Source organism: Struthio camelus, chromosome 25 (genome assembly GCF_040807025.1).
Source record: "Struthio camelus isolate bStrCam1 chromosome 25, bStrCam1.hap1, whole genome shotgun sequence".
NCBI classification, from domain to species: domain Eukaryota; kingdom Metazoa; phylum Chordata; class Aves; order Struthioniformes; family Struthionidae; genus Struthio; species Struthio camelus.
In genome coordinates, this window is record NC_090966.1 from 798639 (window position 1) to 812329 (window position 13691).

At 68.2% G+C, this 13691-nt stretch overlaps 1 protein-coding gene across 2 annotated transcripts; it reads right to left on the reverse strand.

Annotated features, from left to right (window-relative positions):
- Window positions 1-607: 607 nt before the first annotated feature.
- ADAM11 (ADAM metallopeptidase domain 11) lies at window positions 608-13076 on the reverse strand. Of its 2 annotated transcripts, none has more exons than XM_068919216.1 (26): window positions 12917-13076; window positions 11429-11619; window positions 8018-8094; window positions 7723-7789; window positions 6784-6869; window positions 6590-6656; window positions 6457-6505; window positions 6240-6307; window positions 5754-5828; window positions 5598-5669; window positions 5358-5524; window positions 5182-5266; window positions 5014-5104; window positions 4824-4875; window positions 4440-4539; window positions 3960-4031; window positions 3761-3853; window positions 3570-3650; window positions 3421-3471; window positions 3170-3233; window positions 2670-2769; window positions 2333-2452; window positions 2055-2223; window positions 1866-1980; window positions 1578-1668; window positions 608-814 (listed from the first exon to the last, which is right to left on the reverse strand). In XM_068919216.1, exons 1-26 carry the CDS (start codon window positions 12972-12974, stop codon window positions 769-771), a joined length of 2307 nt encoding a protein of 768 aa, XP_068775317.1. In that variant the 5' UTR covers window positions 12975-13076; the 3' UTR covers window positions 608-768. The 2 variants fall into 2 exon arrangements, with proteins under 2 accessions (XP_068775317.1, XP_068775315.1); XM_068919214.1 differs by having other exon boundaries at window positions 6784-6872.
- Window positions 13077-13691: the final 615 nt, after the last annotated feature.

Consider the following 13691-nt stretch of genomic DNA (forward strand, 5'->3'; position numbering starts at 1 on the left):
CGAGTTGCCATCAATTTGAAGAAAACCCAACCCGAATGCCCGAGCACGGGGCGCGTCCGGGGCCCGGGGTCACCCGTACATTCCTCGGCGGTGAGGGCCGCCTGCCCGGGGCCGGCGGCCCTGGCGCCCCGGCGCGCTCCTCCTCCGGAAGACTCTCGCCACCAGCCACGGCCTGGCTTAATTGCTCGTTAGTTTGGCACCGGGCGCCAAGGTGGAGGGCTGAGGGAGGCGCCGGGGCCAGGCAGGCGGCCGCTTAGGCCCCCCCTGACCTGCAACACAGAAGCGGGGGGGGGGCTTTAGTGGGGGGCCGGGGATGGGGGGACCCGGCCGCAACACACGGGGGCCACGGCATGGGGTGCCGAGCCGCAAAGAGCCAGTGGCGGGGCCTGGCCACCCCGCCACGGCGCCGGCGCAGGCCGCGGCCCCCCCGCCGGCTCTTCCCGGAGAGGGCGAAGCAGCAGGGCCACAGACGGACACAGCACATGGGGCGGCCGACACACAGCGACAGGACACGGGGACAGGCGCCGGGCAGAGCAGGCGGGGGCAGCCCCCGGACCGCCGCAGGCCCCAGTCCTGCTGTGGCGAGGCCGGGCCGGGCGAGCGGCTCCGGGGGACGGGGGGCCCGGCCTCGGCGCCCGCGTCCCACGCAGCCGCCCTGCCCGCGCCGCGGGCCGAGGCGGATCCAGCGTCCGGGCACCGACAATGGTGATGGTGAGGAGGAGACGACAGGGGGAGGATGGAGGTGGACGGCGGACAGGGAAGGGGTGGCTACACGCCCTGCTGAGCCGGGTCGTACCTTCCTCTCCGGATATTCCTTCGCAGGGGACGGCGCGGGGAGGGGGAGGGAGGGCAGGGACAGAGAGAGAAGGAGAGAGAGAAAACAAGGGTTAGGGCCAAGCGCGGGTGCCCCAGCTGCTCCCGCTCGGCTCCAGGCACCCCAGGCATGGCGGGGCACCTCGGGGGGTTCACAGCGCTGGGTGGGGGCGAAGCCCCGCGGCCCCTCTGCGCCCGGCTCCCCGAGCCACAGCAAGGGCCAGGCTGGGTGCGGGCAGCCCGGCCGGGGTGACAGCGGCAGCCGGTCGGCCAGCATTCGGGACAGCACCCGCGCAGGGGCGGGAGGGCGCTTGGTCCATGGGGCCGGCGCCCCAGGGCTCGCCCCGCTCCGTGCGCCGCCAGGGCGGCCCGCGAGGCTCCAGCCCCGCTCCATGCGCCCCCTGGACGGGGGGAAGGACGCGGGGCAGGGGGCGGCAGGAAACATGCAGGCAGGGTGGGGGGGGACCAGGCGTCCTCCTCCAGCCCGGTCCCCATCCCACCAGGGGTGTGCGGGGAAGGGAGGGAGGGGAGGTGCCTCCCCCTCTCTGCGCCCAGCTTTGGCCCCGACACCCAAGCTAATAGCGAGAGAGCACTGGCAGCGGGCAGCACTTTCCGCTGGACGCCAGGAGCGAGGCCCGAGCGGGTCTGCCCCTGTGGCCCTGCGTGGGGCTCTGGGCCCCAGGTCCTCGCCCCCGGCCTGGGACAAGGCAGCAAGCCCTGGTGCTGGAGAAAGGAGGAGGAAGAGGCATGCGGCGTTTGCTTACTTAAATCCCCAGCCAGTCCCCCCTAGGACTATGGCAGCCACCAGCACGGCCCCAGCTATGGAGCCGATAATGATATTAGTGCCACTGGGACCTGTGACAAAGGGGACAGGGAGGAGAGGACAGGGACACAGGTCAGTGGGGAGACACGGCCCCGAGGGCGGCAGCAGGGCAGATCGAGCGCCAGGGGAGGGGAGCGCAGGGAGGGGGCTGGAGCCAGGCTGTGCCCACCAGCTGGGCCCCGGCAAGCCCTCTCCCCCCCGCCACTGCTGCCACGTGGTGTGCACAGACCCTTGTATCGCTCCGTCTCGCCCGTGGGCTTCGGCTCCGGGACGGGGTCGTACACGCTGCAGTCCTTGCCCGTCCACTCGGGCTGGCAGATGCATTTGCCCTCGTTGCTGCAGACCTGGGAAGGACTGCGGGGTCAGCACCCTCCACGCTCAGCCCCCGCCGCGGGACCTGGGCGCTGCCAGGACTCACCCCATGGTCAAAGCAGATCTTCCCATCCCAGCTGCCGGGACAGGAGCTGAAGTTAAAGGCTGTCACTGGAAGGCATTTATGGTCAAGACACAGCATGCTGGGCCCGCAGGGTGTGCCGTCCTCAACGTAGCTCAGGTCCGAGCCGTCCACCAGCTGCACGTGGCCCCCCCTGAGGGAGGACGGTGGCAAGGTGGTGCGCAGCACCCCGGGATGGAGGTGTGCCGAGGCGGCACGAGGCACCCGTGCTCAGCCCCTGGCTGAGCGGTGACACCCCCCACCTGCAGTCCACGTATCGGTTTTGATGGAAGAAGGTCATGGTGGCAATCTCGCCACTGAGCTCGCCCAGCCGGGGCGCTCCTGTGATGTTGGCGCACAGGAGGAAGCCGCAGAGGACGTCCCTGCAAGGCACACGCAGCGCTGGCACCCCAGGGTGGACGGCCGGGCCCTGCCAGCCTGCATGGGCGCAACCACCACTCGGCAAAGTGTCTCGGCTCAGGAACGCGATAAAGGCAGGGGAGGCCAGCAGGGACCGCAGAGGGTGATGCTGCAAACATGGCTGGGGCTGGGGCTGGGGCTGGGGCTGGGGCTGGGGCTGGGGATGCAGGGCTCACTCACTGTTTGTTGCACTGCATCCAGCCCAGGCCCTCGCGCCCGCAGTTGCCCCTCTCGGTCCCTTCTACATTGAGCTTCTCGTAGCAGAACCGCTCTGCAGAGCCTGGGGAAAAAAACCCAAAAAACAAAACAAAACCAAAAACAAAACCAAAAACAAAACCAAAAACAAAACCAAAAACAAAACCAAAAACAAAACCAAAAACAAAACCAAAAACAAAACCAAAAACAAAACCAAAACCAAAAACAAAAACAAAACAAACAGCCCATCATCCAGGGATTTCTTCCCCCATCACAGGCAAACCCAAGGCAGTAGCACCGTCCTTGCGCGCTGCCTGCACCACTGGGGATGCAGGCACGGGGCTCTGCTGAGCTTTCTGCAGAGATCCGCCACCCCTGTCCTCCCCGGTGGCTGCAGGAGGCGCCCAGGGTGAGCGCCGGAGCCCACGCCCAACCCCGCTGGGAGCTGGCCCGCACGCACCAGGCTGCAGGGCCCCACGACTCACCGTGACCCCACAGCGCATTGCACTGCCGGTCTCTGGTTTTGCAGCGGCCGCCGTAGCATCGGCCCTGGGGAGCAGGGAGAAGGGTCACGGCGAGGCAGGCACGGGTATTCGTCACCAGGGAGGTGGCATGCACAGCCTCATGGGGACCACAGCCAACGGGGCGGCCGGTCTCCCGGAGGAACGCGCTCCTGCGCCCACGGCCAGGGGTGACTCCGGCGCAGGCCACTGCCACGCTGCTGGGCCGGACCCACCTGTTCGTTTTCGCAGAAGTAGCCATCCAGCTTGTGGAGGTTGGGGGGACACTGCAGGGCAGGAGGAGAAGACGGGTGATGCTGCCTGCACCCGTGACATGCCCCCACCGCGCTCTGCCTCCGGCCCCCTCGGTGCCAGCCTGGCTCACCTGGCTGGAGTCACCGGTGCAGGTTTCGGGGATGTCGCACTCGTTCACAGCCTCCCGGCAGGACACGCCACGTGGCTCGTACTGCAAGGAAAAAAAAGGGGGGGGGGGCAAGTAGATATGTCGGGGGGCCAACGTGGCAGCACAGAGACCGTCCTCGGGCCGGGGGACGCAGCCCCGGCGTGTCCCCGCACCTTGCAGCCTTTGCAGCACAGCCCGTCGCTGCACATGGCGTCGTGGGTCAGCGTGCACTTCTTGCAGCAGCTGCCGCCGCTCTTGGCACACTCCTGCCAAAAACACAGGCAAGCACGTGAGCCAGCCCTGCCAGGAGGGCCAGAGCTCCAGCAACCCCCCGGGCAAAGCCCTCGCCGGCCCGCACCCGGCCCCGCTCACCGCTAGCGAGCCGCAGTCACACTCCTCGCCCGCCTCCACGAAGCCGTTGCCGCACTCCGGCGGGTCCAACAACTGGCAGGGAGGGAAGGAGAAGCTGCAGAGGGGCCCAGAGTGGCGCCCGGGCTGCAGCTGGGTGCAGGGCACCTTGCAAGGTGGGTGCAGCACCGGGTGCTGCGGCAGGGCAGAGGGGTGCAGCCCTGGGCCGCCGAGCAGCCCAGCTTGGGCACGGCGACAGGGTGAGTCCTGGGCACATCCAGGAAGGGCTTCAGGGTCCCCGGCACGGCAGGAGCTGCAAATCGCTTGCGTTTTGCAATCCAGCACGGGGACCCGGCTCTTCCGACACCGGGTTCGGAGTCAGTGCTGTTACCTCGGCTGCTGGCGGCACCGGGGCGGACTCTGAGCCCCAACGGACCCTTCGAACAGCACTGCGCCATCTCCCGCCCACCACTCGAAGGTCAGGGCAGGTGACGGGGCTGTTACCTTCAGGGGCTTGTTGAAGAGGCAGCTGCCACCGCCGTCCTGCAGGAACTGGTTGTACTCATCGATGCTGCAGCGGGAGAACTTGCGCGGCAGGTAGTAGCTGCAGGAGGGCAGGCAACACGGTGACACCGCGTGCGACTCACCTCCCTGCCCAGCCCCAGCCCTCTGGGTGCCACCGTGAGGTGCAGAGCTGCTCAGGGCAGCGTGTTGAACCCTGCTGCACGCAGTACTCATAACTGCTTTATGCTGGGTGCATCCTGCTAGCAGACTCCGTGCGCGGGGCAAGAGAGGGAAAAAACGACCTGGAGAGGGAGGTGCTAAGTTTCCCTATTTTTGGGAGACCGAGTGCCCACGTCCCCCAGGCAGTGTGACACAGGCACTCACCCTGTGTCCTCCATGATGCAGCCCAGCCAGGAGTCTGGACACCTGCAGTCACCTGCGGGGAGGGGAGAGGCGCTGGGGGAGCCAGTGCCCAGGGACACTGCGGTCCCCAACGCTGTGCGCCAAGACGGGCGCCCATCCACCTGCCCCGAGCCCCTGCAGGAGGGGAGGCTCGAAGGTGCCGGGCAGCTACCTGCCGAGCTGCGGTGCTTGTTCCACATCATGCCCAGGTTCTGCCCCAGCGTCTGCGCCAGCGTCACAGCCATGGCGGCCACGTTGCCATACTGCGCAGGAGGGACACGAGAGTCAGCAGCGCCGGCGGGGCCTCGATGCCCGGCCACCAGCGCTCTCTGGCACCCACCTCGTTGACTCCCCCGCCACGGGCGGGCGAGCAGATGCCCTCCACAAAGGCGGTGCCGCTGCGGCTGCTCTGAAACGTCCGTCCCCTGCGAGGGCAAGGAAAGGAGAGATGGAGGAAGCCACCACTGGTGGGCTCACACCGGCCCTGCAGAGAGGGCCTAGCGGCTGGGCACTCACGAGAAGAGGTGGACGGTGTCGCTCTGCTCCGGCATGGCCTCCTTGCGGTACTTCATGAACTCGTTGAGCGTCTCCAGCGAGTCCTCCTCCATGCGGATCTTGTCCTCGGAGGCCCAGGTCTCCATGGCCACCAGGACGATGCGAGTGTTGAGCTGCTCCTTGTAGATCTGCGGAGGGCGCTGGGCATGAGCCCGCAGGCCTGGCCGCTCACCCCCGCACCTGCACGTGCCCACCTCTCACCATGTCGGCCAGGTTCACCACGGACTTGGCGAAATTGCTGGTGAGCACCACGGACTTGCGGAGCTGCAGGAACTGGAAGAGAGCGGAGGGCAAGGGAGCGCTGGGGCCGGGCGAGGTGGCCTCGCTGCCCGCTCCTCCCAGGGCCACTGCGCTTACCAGCTGATGGTCGTTCACCACCGCCAGCTCGATGTACTTGGTCTCGCTGTGGACCGTGTGCTGGGCTCGTCGCACCTGCAGGTAGGAGGCGGGAGCTGAGCCGGAGACCTACAGCCCAGGGACCTGCGCAGGATGCGGGCACTTTCCAGGGCAGGACGGGCCCCGGGGAGCCTCCTGCCCTGCCTCTGGGGACAGGGCAGCGGGCGTTTCTGCACCCTGGGGTGTATTTGGGAAGCGGCTCCCTGCCGCAGCCTTCCTAAGAGGGAAAAACCAGGCTGGCTGGAGGCTGCACAGAGCATCCTCCCTGCGGCGCCCCGGGGACGGGCCGGCTCCCTGCAGCTGCAGCATTGCTGGGGGGACCAGAGGGCACCTTCCAGCCCGCGGCCAGAGCTGCCCCTCACAAACGCGTCCCTGGCGCCCTGTGAACCCACCAGGGCTGCACCCGCGGCCGGGCACGCGTCAGGGCCCACCCGGCACCCTGCTCACCTGCCGCCGCCGCCGCAGCTTTGGTAAACTGCCCGCGATGTAGTGGTTCAGCGCAGCAAAGAGGCAGCCTGGAGGGAAGGCAGGTGGCTCGCGGGGCACCGGCCAGCGGGAGCCAGCCCAGGAGCTCAGGGCTCTGGGAAGTCAGCAGGCCGGTGCTCCGGAGCAATCCCTACGCTGAGCCAAGGCGACACCTCGCTGCCGGCCGGCTGCGGCTTACCTGGATCGGAGCAGCCGGGGGTGCGCCGGATCACGTGCGGTCGAAGGCCCTGGTGCAGGGACGGGAAGGGGACAGGAAGGTCGCAAACACAAACCGGCCCCAAGCGCGGGATGGACGCGCGGCCGGCGCTCACCTGCCCGTGCTCGGCACCTGCGCGCGGCTCGATCAGGTAAGTGGCCCTGCCATCGGAGAAGACGCCGCTGCAAGGGAAGCCGGGCCGGGTAAGAGGGTGCAATAGGGCGCAGCCCCGACGGCCTCCGGGATGGCAGAGGCGAGGGGAGAAACCACTGCCCCCAGCGTCCCCGCAGCATCTGCTGCAGTACTCACTGCAGGCCCTGGCAGCTGGAGAGCGCCACGAAGGAGTGGGGCTGCCCACGGACCGTGCCCTGGTAGTAGCAGTGCTCCCCGGCGCCCTGCTGCAGAGCAGACGGGAAAGGCGCTGCAGCCTGCCGGCCGCCTGGGCCCAACTCCCGGCTGCGGCGCAGCCCGGTGAGACCTCGAGGTCTCTGCGCAGCGCCTGCCCGCCTGCTCCCGCCCTGGGGCCGGGTCCCCCCACCAACCCCCCGTCGCTGGGATGCCTGATCCTGCCCCTGTGTGCGGAAGCTGGGTGCACGCGCACACCCTCACGTGGGCTGCACCCATCTGGCCGCGGCGCCTGCCAACACGCAGGCAGCGCTTCCGAAATCCCCCTTCCCGCTCCGGCTCTGTTCACGCTGCCCCCCGGCCGGCCGGCTCAGCGCGGGTGCCAGCGTCCCGCCCTGCGACGGGCTGCACAGCGCCAAGGCCGGCGGCCCCTCCTTACCCGCAGTGCGCAAGTTTTGCATGCGCCCGGCATTACTGCTGCTCTACTTAAAGGGCTGCTTTTGTGCCGAGCACGGCACGGGGAGATCTTCATGACAGGCAGGGCCACCGGGAGCCGGCGGAGAGGAGCTATTTATGGAAACCCCATTCATCTTTTTCACACTGCCGCTGCCTCTTGCCCAGCCTCGGCCGCGTGGGCTGGGCGCCCTGGGGACACTGGCGAAAGCTCGGCGCCCAGCTGAGCCCTGCAGGTGCCAGGGCCGCGCTCTCAGTCGCGGCTGCCCGGAGCGTGGGGCAGACGCCTGCTCCGCCTCTGGGAGAGCTCAGGGCTGGCTCGCTGCCGTGTGCCGCCAGGGAGGGGACAGCGAGAGCCAGGCGGGGGCCCGCGGCGGGGCAGGACAGGTGCCACGGCAGCTCCAGCACACCCCGACCCCCAGGAGCAGGGCTCCCCCCTCCCCAGCTTACCGTGCTGCGGCTGCCGTGGCTGCCCGGGCCGACGCGCCACTCCACGTAGTGCGAGGCGAGGAGGTGGCTGCGGGGAGCGGGAGAGGGCTGAGGGCCTGCCAGAAGGGCGGCCAGCAAGGGGAGGGCGGCCGGCGCGGCACAGCGCTCGCGGTGCCCCAGCGGCTGCGCCGCCGTCGCCTGCCTCCACGCCCACCGCCCGGGGGCCAGGCTCGAACCCCCGGCCACGGCTGAGGGGCAGCCGCCTGGCCCCAAGCTGGGCCGACCCGCGCCGTCCCCAGCCCTGTGGGACACTCACTGGTTCAGCTCCAGGTCCAGGGTGAAGGCCAAGCCGAAGGCGCGCACGAGGAAGCTCACCCGTGCCAGGTGCACCACCTGCGGGAAGACGCGAGCCCAAGTGAGGGCCAAGCCGCCCGCTCGCCCCAGCGCCAGGCCGGCCAGGCGGCAGGGCTCGCGGCTTCCCTCTCCTGGGCTGAGCCACAAAGCGCGGAGAACTGCAGCAGCGGGGCCAAGCAGCCTCTGCTTTTTGTCGAGGGCCTGCGAAACCGCTGGGTCTGGGTCAGGAAGAGGTGCCGAAGCGTTAGACAGCTCCGCGGGAAGCTCAGCCTGGATTTTCCCGGCTCCGGCTGATCCCGTGGGTCAGCTCCCGAAAATCTGGTGGCCAGGTGCTCTGGAGCCCGCTTTGCATCAGGAAAAGAGCCAGCGGGCCCCAACACACCCTACCTGGTTTGGGATTAAATCCTGTTGTGGTCACTAAAAAAAACCATTTGAGTTTTAGCAGAGCAAAAGCGCCCCAAGGGATTTTGCAGGGCAGCGCCCGGCGGTAAGAGCAGCCCAACGCACCCACCACGAGCCGCCCCAGGTGCCGCAGGGTCAAGCCTGCGACTCTGATCTGGCCTTAAAATCATCACAGATCTGGCCTATGTTAAAGAAAATTTAAAGCCAGTTTAGCTCCTTGACCTTGGTCCTGGCCTGGCTGCTCAGCCGGTCTGGCGGAAGCGGGGACAGGAGTGCAGGAGCAGGGAAGGGAAAATGGACTTGATACAGCAAAAAACAATGGAAAACGGACTCGATATTGCAAAACCACTTGCTCGCCGCAGTGGAGCCGGACGCCGACGCTCCCGTCACTCAGTGGGACAAGGGCGGCAGATCCAGCTCCCCCGGGGCTGCCTCCCAGCCATAAATGTCTCCCTCACGGCTGCCCCGCTTCGTCCTTAGGTGCTGTCTGCGTGAGACCTTGAGCACGCTGGTGCCTGGCACAGAGCCCTGCCCTGACGAGTGACTCGCCACCAGCTTAAGTCACCGAAAACAGCCTCGGCTGGCACCCAAAGCTGATGCAGCTGTTTCTGCTTTTCACTTGGAAAAAGAAAAGAAAAAAAAAAATTCCCCAGACCCTAAACGTAGATACTTGCAGGCTCTGAAGGTGCTTCTGTAATTAAAAGAACAAACAAAAAAACAAAACAAAACACCAAACTCAATTTAAAAGAAATCACCATTTTTTGGCTTAAAAAACATTCCCTACCCGTGGCCTGAACCGTGCACAGTTTTGGCAGAGCGAGGAACGCATTAACATCTCAGAGCAACAGCACCGGGGGACCAGCACATCTCCATCTCTTTTTATGTCTCCATCAACCCCGCTGCACGTTCGCCGCTCGCTCCTGCCATGGGCTCCTGAATCCCAGCTTGGAGGCCTGGGAACACAGGCGTCGCCTGCCAAAAACGCTCTCCCGGCTGCAGAGACAGGCTGTGGGCAACGCGCCGAGAGATTCGCTTGGTCCTAGTGGGGGGGCGGCCGGGGCGCAGGGACGAGCGCAGTGCTCCACGAGGGGGCCGAGGGCCAAATTCCCAGGAATCGGTAAATAGAAACCACTTGCACCGCGGGGTCCGGCTCGGTAGGACGGTGGCTGGGGCGATGCTCTGTGAGAGCAGCCATGCAGCAAGGAGACGGGGGGGCAGCGCTTGCACCACAGGAATCACCGGCTCCGGCCTCAGGGGCCTCTCTGTGCTCCCTCCAGCAGTCCCCAGTGGGATGTGGCGCCCGGGGGGCTGCCAAAGCCTGAGCGCGGCTCCCCGGGGACTCTCTCGGCTGCAGCAGCCTGGCACCAGGGCACCTTGCGGCAGCCGGAGCTCATGACCTAATTCCTCGGAGCGGCCGCTGGGCGCGCGCCATCCCCATGCGTCCCTCGGGAGCACCTTGGGTGCCGCTGGCTCCCAGGGAAACCAATGCACAGAGAAGACCTGCAAGACATCCTTTTCCTGCAGGATTTTTTTTCTTTTGACCTGCAGATACCGTTGATCTGTTTTGTCAGCTCTGAACCCAAAAAGCCACGGCTGGAGCGCAGACCGGCGCTGCTCGGCCAGCTGGAGACAGCCAGCCATGCCGGCCAGCTGCCCGAGCCGGTGGGTGCAGCTCGCTCCTCGGCAAGTGACCAGCACTGGACGGAGCTCCCTGCGCCGCGGACGCTTGGGCGTGAGCCTCTGCACCACCGCCTGCCCAGCGGGCGGAAAGCTGGGAGCCAAAATTAATGCTAGCGTACCGGCCGAGGACGGGGCTGCAGCTTAGATGGTGCAGGAGAGCGGGAGGGGGCTCAGGCCAGCGTGGGAGGTATTTTGCCGGGCGGCTCCGTCCCGAGGACGGGTTCTCCCTGCTCTGCTTGGGGCCGGGAGGTCCCAACCAGCGGCGCAGCCACGGGTGAAGCTCACTTTGGAGGTGGAGCCTCGGCTGCCACCAGCCCCAGCACCACGCTGCCCACGGCACCCTGCCCTCCGCCAGGCGCAGGGAGAAGAGCGGGTGCTGCCTCAGGAGCGCCAGCGGCACGGGCGAAGCTCTGCGCCGCGCTGCCTTCCCAGCCTGCAGCCCCCCGGCGGCTCAGCTCCCGGGAAAGGGCACGAAGGACATGGAGGCGAGATCATTTCTTCTACCGGCTCACGCAAAAACGCCCCTTCGGTGCGCTCGGCTAACAGCGACTGTCACGTTTTCCCGTGAGCTCTGCCGATATCCCACACCCCCGGCCCCAGCACCCTGGGGCCGGACCGTCGACAGGTCCCAGCACCCTGAGGCAGCACTTCCCGACAGCTGCTTGCTCAACGCACTCTTAAACCCCCCCCGCTGCGCTGGCAGTGCCACAGCGTCCCCAGCGATCTACTCCCCGGCCAAGGTATCCTCGCCGCTAGGAGGTTTCACTTAACACCAAGCTTAAATCACCTCGGCTGCAATTTCAGGCCATTATTCCTTCTTTTAGCCAGCAAGGATGTGGGAGAATCGATTAGTGCCGGTGTCTGTCTCTGCCGAGGGGGCGGCGGGGCCCGGGAAAGCCAGGAACGTCCGCAACGGCCCCAGCTCGTCGGGCCACCACCGCAGTGCTGGGTTCGAGGTGATGCCAAGCCCTGGCCAGGCCGGAGCAGCGGCCGCAGGAGCGTTTGGGCAGCTGGCTGCGCCGCAGCTGCCCTCCCGCAGCGCCCGAGCCGAGAGCCCGTTCATTATGCATGAGCCCTGCCTCGCGCTCCCATTTAATCTCTCTTAACACCCGCACGCATACCTCCGGCACCGAGATTTAATGGCATGCATTAGGGGCCTTGGCGGCTGGGAGAAGGCGGCGGCGCGGCCCGCGGAAGCGGCGCCTCTGCCTCGGGCCTCGTGCCCCAGGGGCCCTTCACCCCTGGAGGCCGCGGCCTGAAAGAGAGCGGAGGGGGGGTGCGGTTCACTTACAGGGCCTCCTCCTCCTCTAGGCTCATTCCTGACCCTGGTGTCCAGCTGATGCTTCTGGACTTCTCCTCCTGAGCTCTGCCCCACTAACCTGCTGGGGTGGGTGATTTGGGACACAACCCGCCCGTCCTGCCATCCGGCCCGCGGGAACCTCCGCTGCAGAGCGCCGGCGTGCACGGCCGCTGTGGCGGGACCTGCGGGCAAGGAGAGCCGGTCGGGGGGCCGGCACGGCAGTGCAGCCCAGGGGGGATGGCTAGGGGGATGTGGGGGGCCGGTTCGGGGGCCTGACTCAGAGGGGACGGCCGGGGGACACGATGGGGACGCAGGTATGGTGGTGGAGCCAGGAAGGGACAGCTGGTGGAGGTGGAGGACTGGTATGGGGCCTGTCCTGGAGGGGACTGCTGAGGACCCAGCTATGGTGGCATGGCCTGGAGGAGATGGCCGAGGACATGATGGGGAGCCAGGTATGATGGTGTGGCCAGGAAGGGATGGCTAGGGGACGTAGAGAGCTGGTGGGGGGGAGCCTATCTCGGAGGCGACAGCTGGGGACATGATGGGGGACCCAGGTATGGCAACACAGCCCAGAGGCGATGGCCGGGGGATGCGGATGGCTGGTACGGGGGCATGTCCCAGAGGGATGAATTGGGGTCATGGGGGGACCCAGGTACGGCAGCACAGGCCACAGGGGACACAGAGGGCCGGTTTGGGGGCAGATCCCAGAGGGGAGAGCCAGGGCCTCAGGTACAGTGGCGTGTCCTGGAGAGGATGGCCAGAGGAGGTGGAGGGCTAGTACGGAGGCGCATCCTGGAGCAGACGGCTCAGGGCCACGGGGGGACCCAGGTGCAGAGCTGCACCCCAGAGGGGACATGCGAGGACCCAGGTAGGGCAGTGCCTCCTGGAGGGGACACTCAGGGGACACGGCCAGCCCAGTATGGGGACGCATGCCAAAGGGGATGCCCGGGGGACTCGGAGGGTCTCAGGCACAGTGCTGTGTCCCATGGGAGGACGGGCCGGGACATGGGACGACCCAGGCACAGCAGCACATCGCTGAGGGGACACCCGGGGAACGGTACGGGGACGTGTCCTGGAGGGGACACCTCGGCGACAGCAGGGGAGCCAGGTGCAGCGTTGCGCCCCGGAGGGGACACGCGGGGCCGCGGGGGGACCAGGGCAGGGCAGGCGCCCGGTGGGACACGGGGGGACCCAGCTGCACCCCGGCGGCGCCCCCAGCGCTGCGTCGCGTCGCCGCGGGCAGCGGCGGGGCCGGGGCCGGCTGCAGCCCGGCGCGGGCGGCGGGGCCCCACGGCGGCAGCCCGGGGCCGCCCGCAGCGCTCGGCCCGGCGCGGGGCGGGCAGCGGGCGCCCCGGGGCCGCCGAGCTGCCGCCCGGGCCGCTGCGGGGCGGCGCTGCGGAAAAATGTGTCGATGCAGCAAAAAAGCCCGCAGCGGCGGCGCCGGTAACCGGGACGGGGGGCGGGGAAGCGGGGACCTACCTGCCCGCGGCGTGAGCGAGAGGAGAGCGGCGAGCAGCCAGCTCTGCAGGGGGCTCATGGCTCCCTCATAATCCTACCGCGGCGGCTGCCGGGGTCTGCCGCGACCGGGGCCGGGGGCGGCCGGGGGCGGCCGGGGACCGTGCTGCCCTTGCCTCCGCCGCCTCCTCCGCCGCCTCCTCCGCCGCGGGCCGGGCATGGGCGGCGGCGGCGCGACGCTGCCGGGCTGCCGCCGAGCGGGCAGGGACCAGCCGCGGGGGCATGTGAGCGCCGCCCCCACCACCTGCCCGCGCCCTGCACCGGCCCGCGGCGCCGCCCCGCGCCGCCCCCGGCGCCGCCCCGCGCCCGGCTGCCGCAGCGCCGCTCGCGCCCGGCTGCCGCAGCGCCCGCGCCGGCCCCGGCCCCGGCCCGGGCCCCCCCCGGCCAGCGCCGGCAGCCAGCCCCCGCACCCGGCACGGGGCCCCAAGCGCTACCGGTACCGGAGCCCTCCCAGCCAGTACCAGTGCCCTTAACCGGTTCTGGAGACCCCCGACCGGTACCAAGCCCCCAACCGGTATCGAGCCCCCAGTGGATGCCAAGGCCCCCAGCAGGTACCAAGCACCCAAACGGTACCAGGGCTGGTGTTTCGCTGCCGCAGGCCATAGGGCCATGGCTTGCCATGGTCCAGGCTGGGATCAGCCCCCCGGGACACAGGCAGCAACACAGGGCTGATTTTGTTTCTCTGTCAGGTCTCCAGGACCGGTGGACTGGACAGAGGCTCCAGGATGCAATGGCTTTG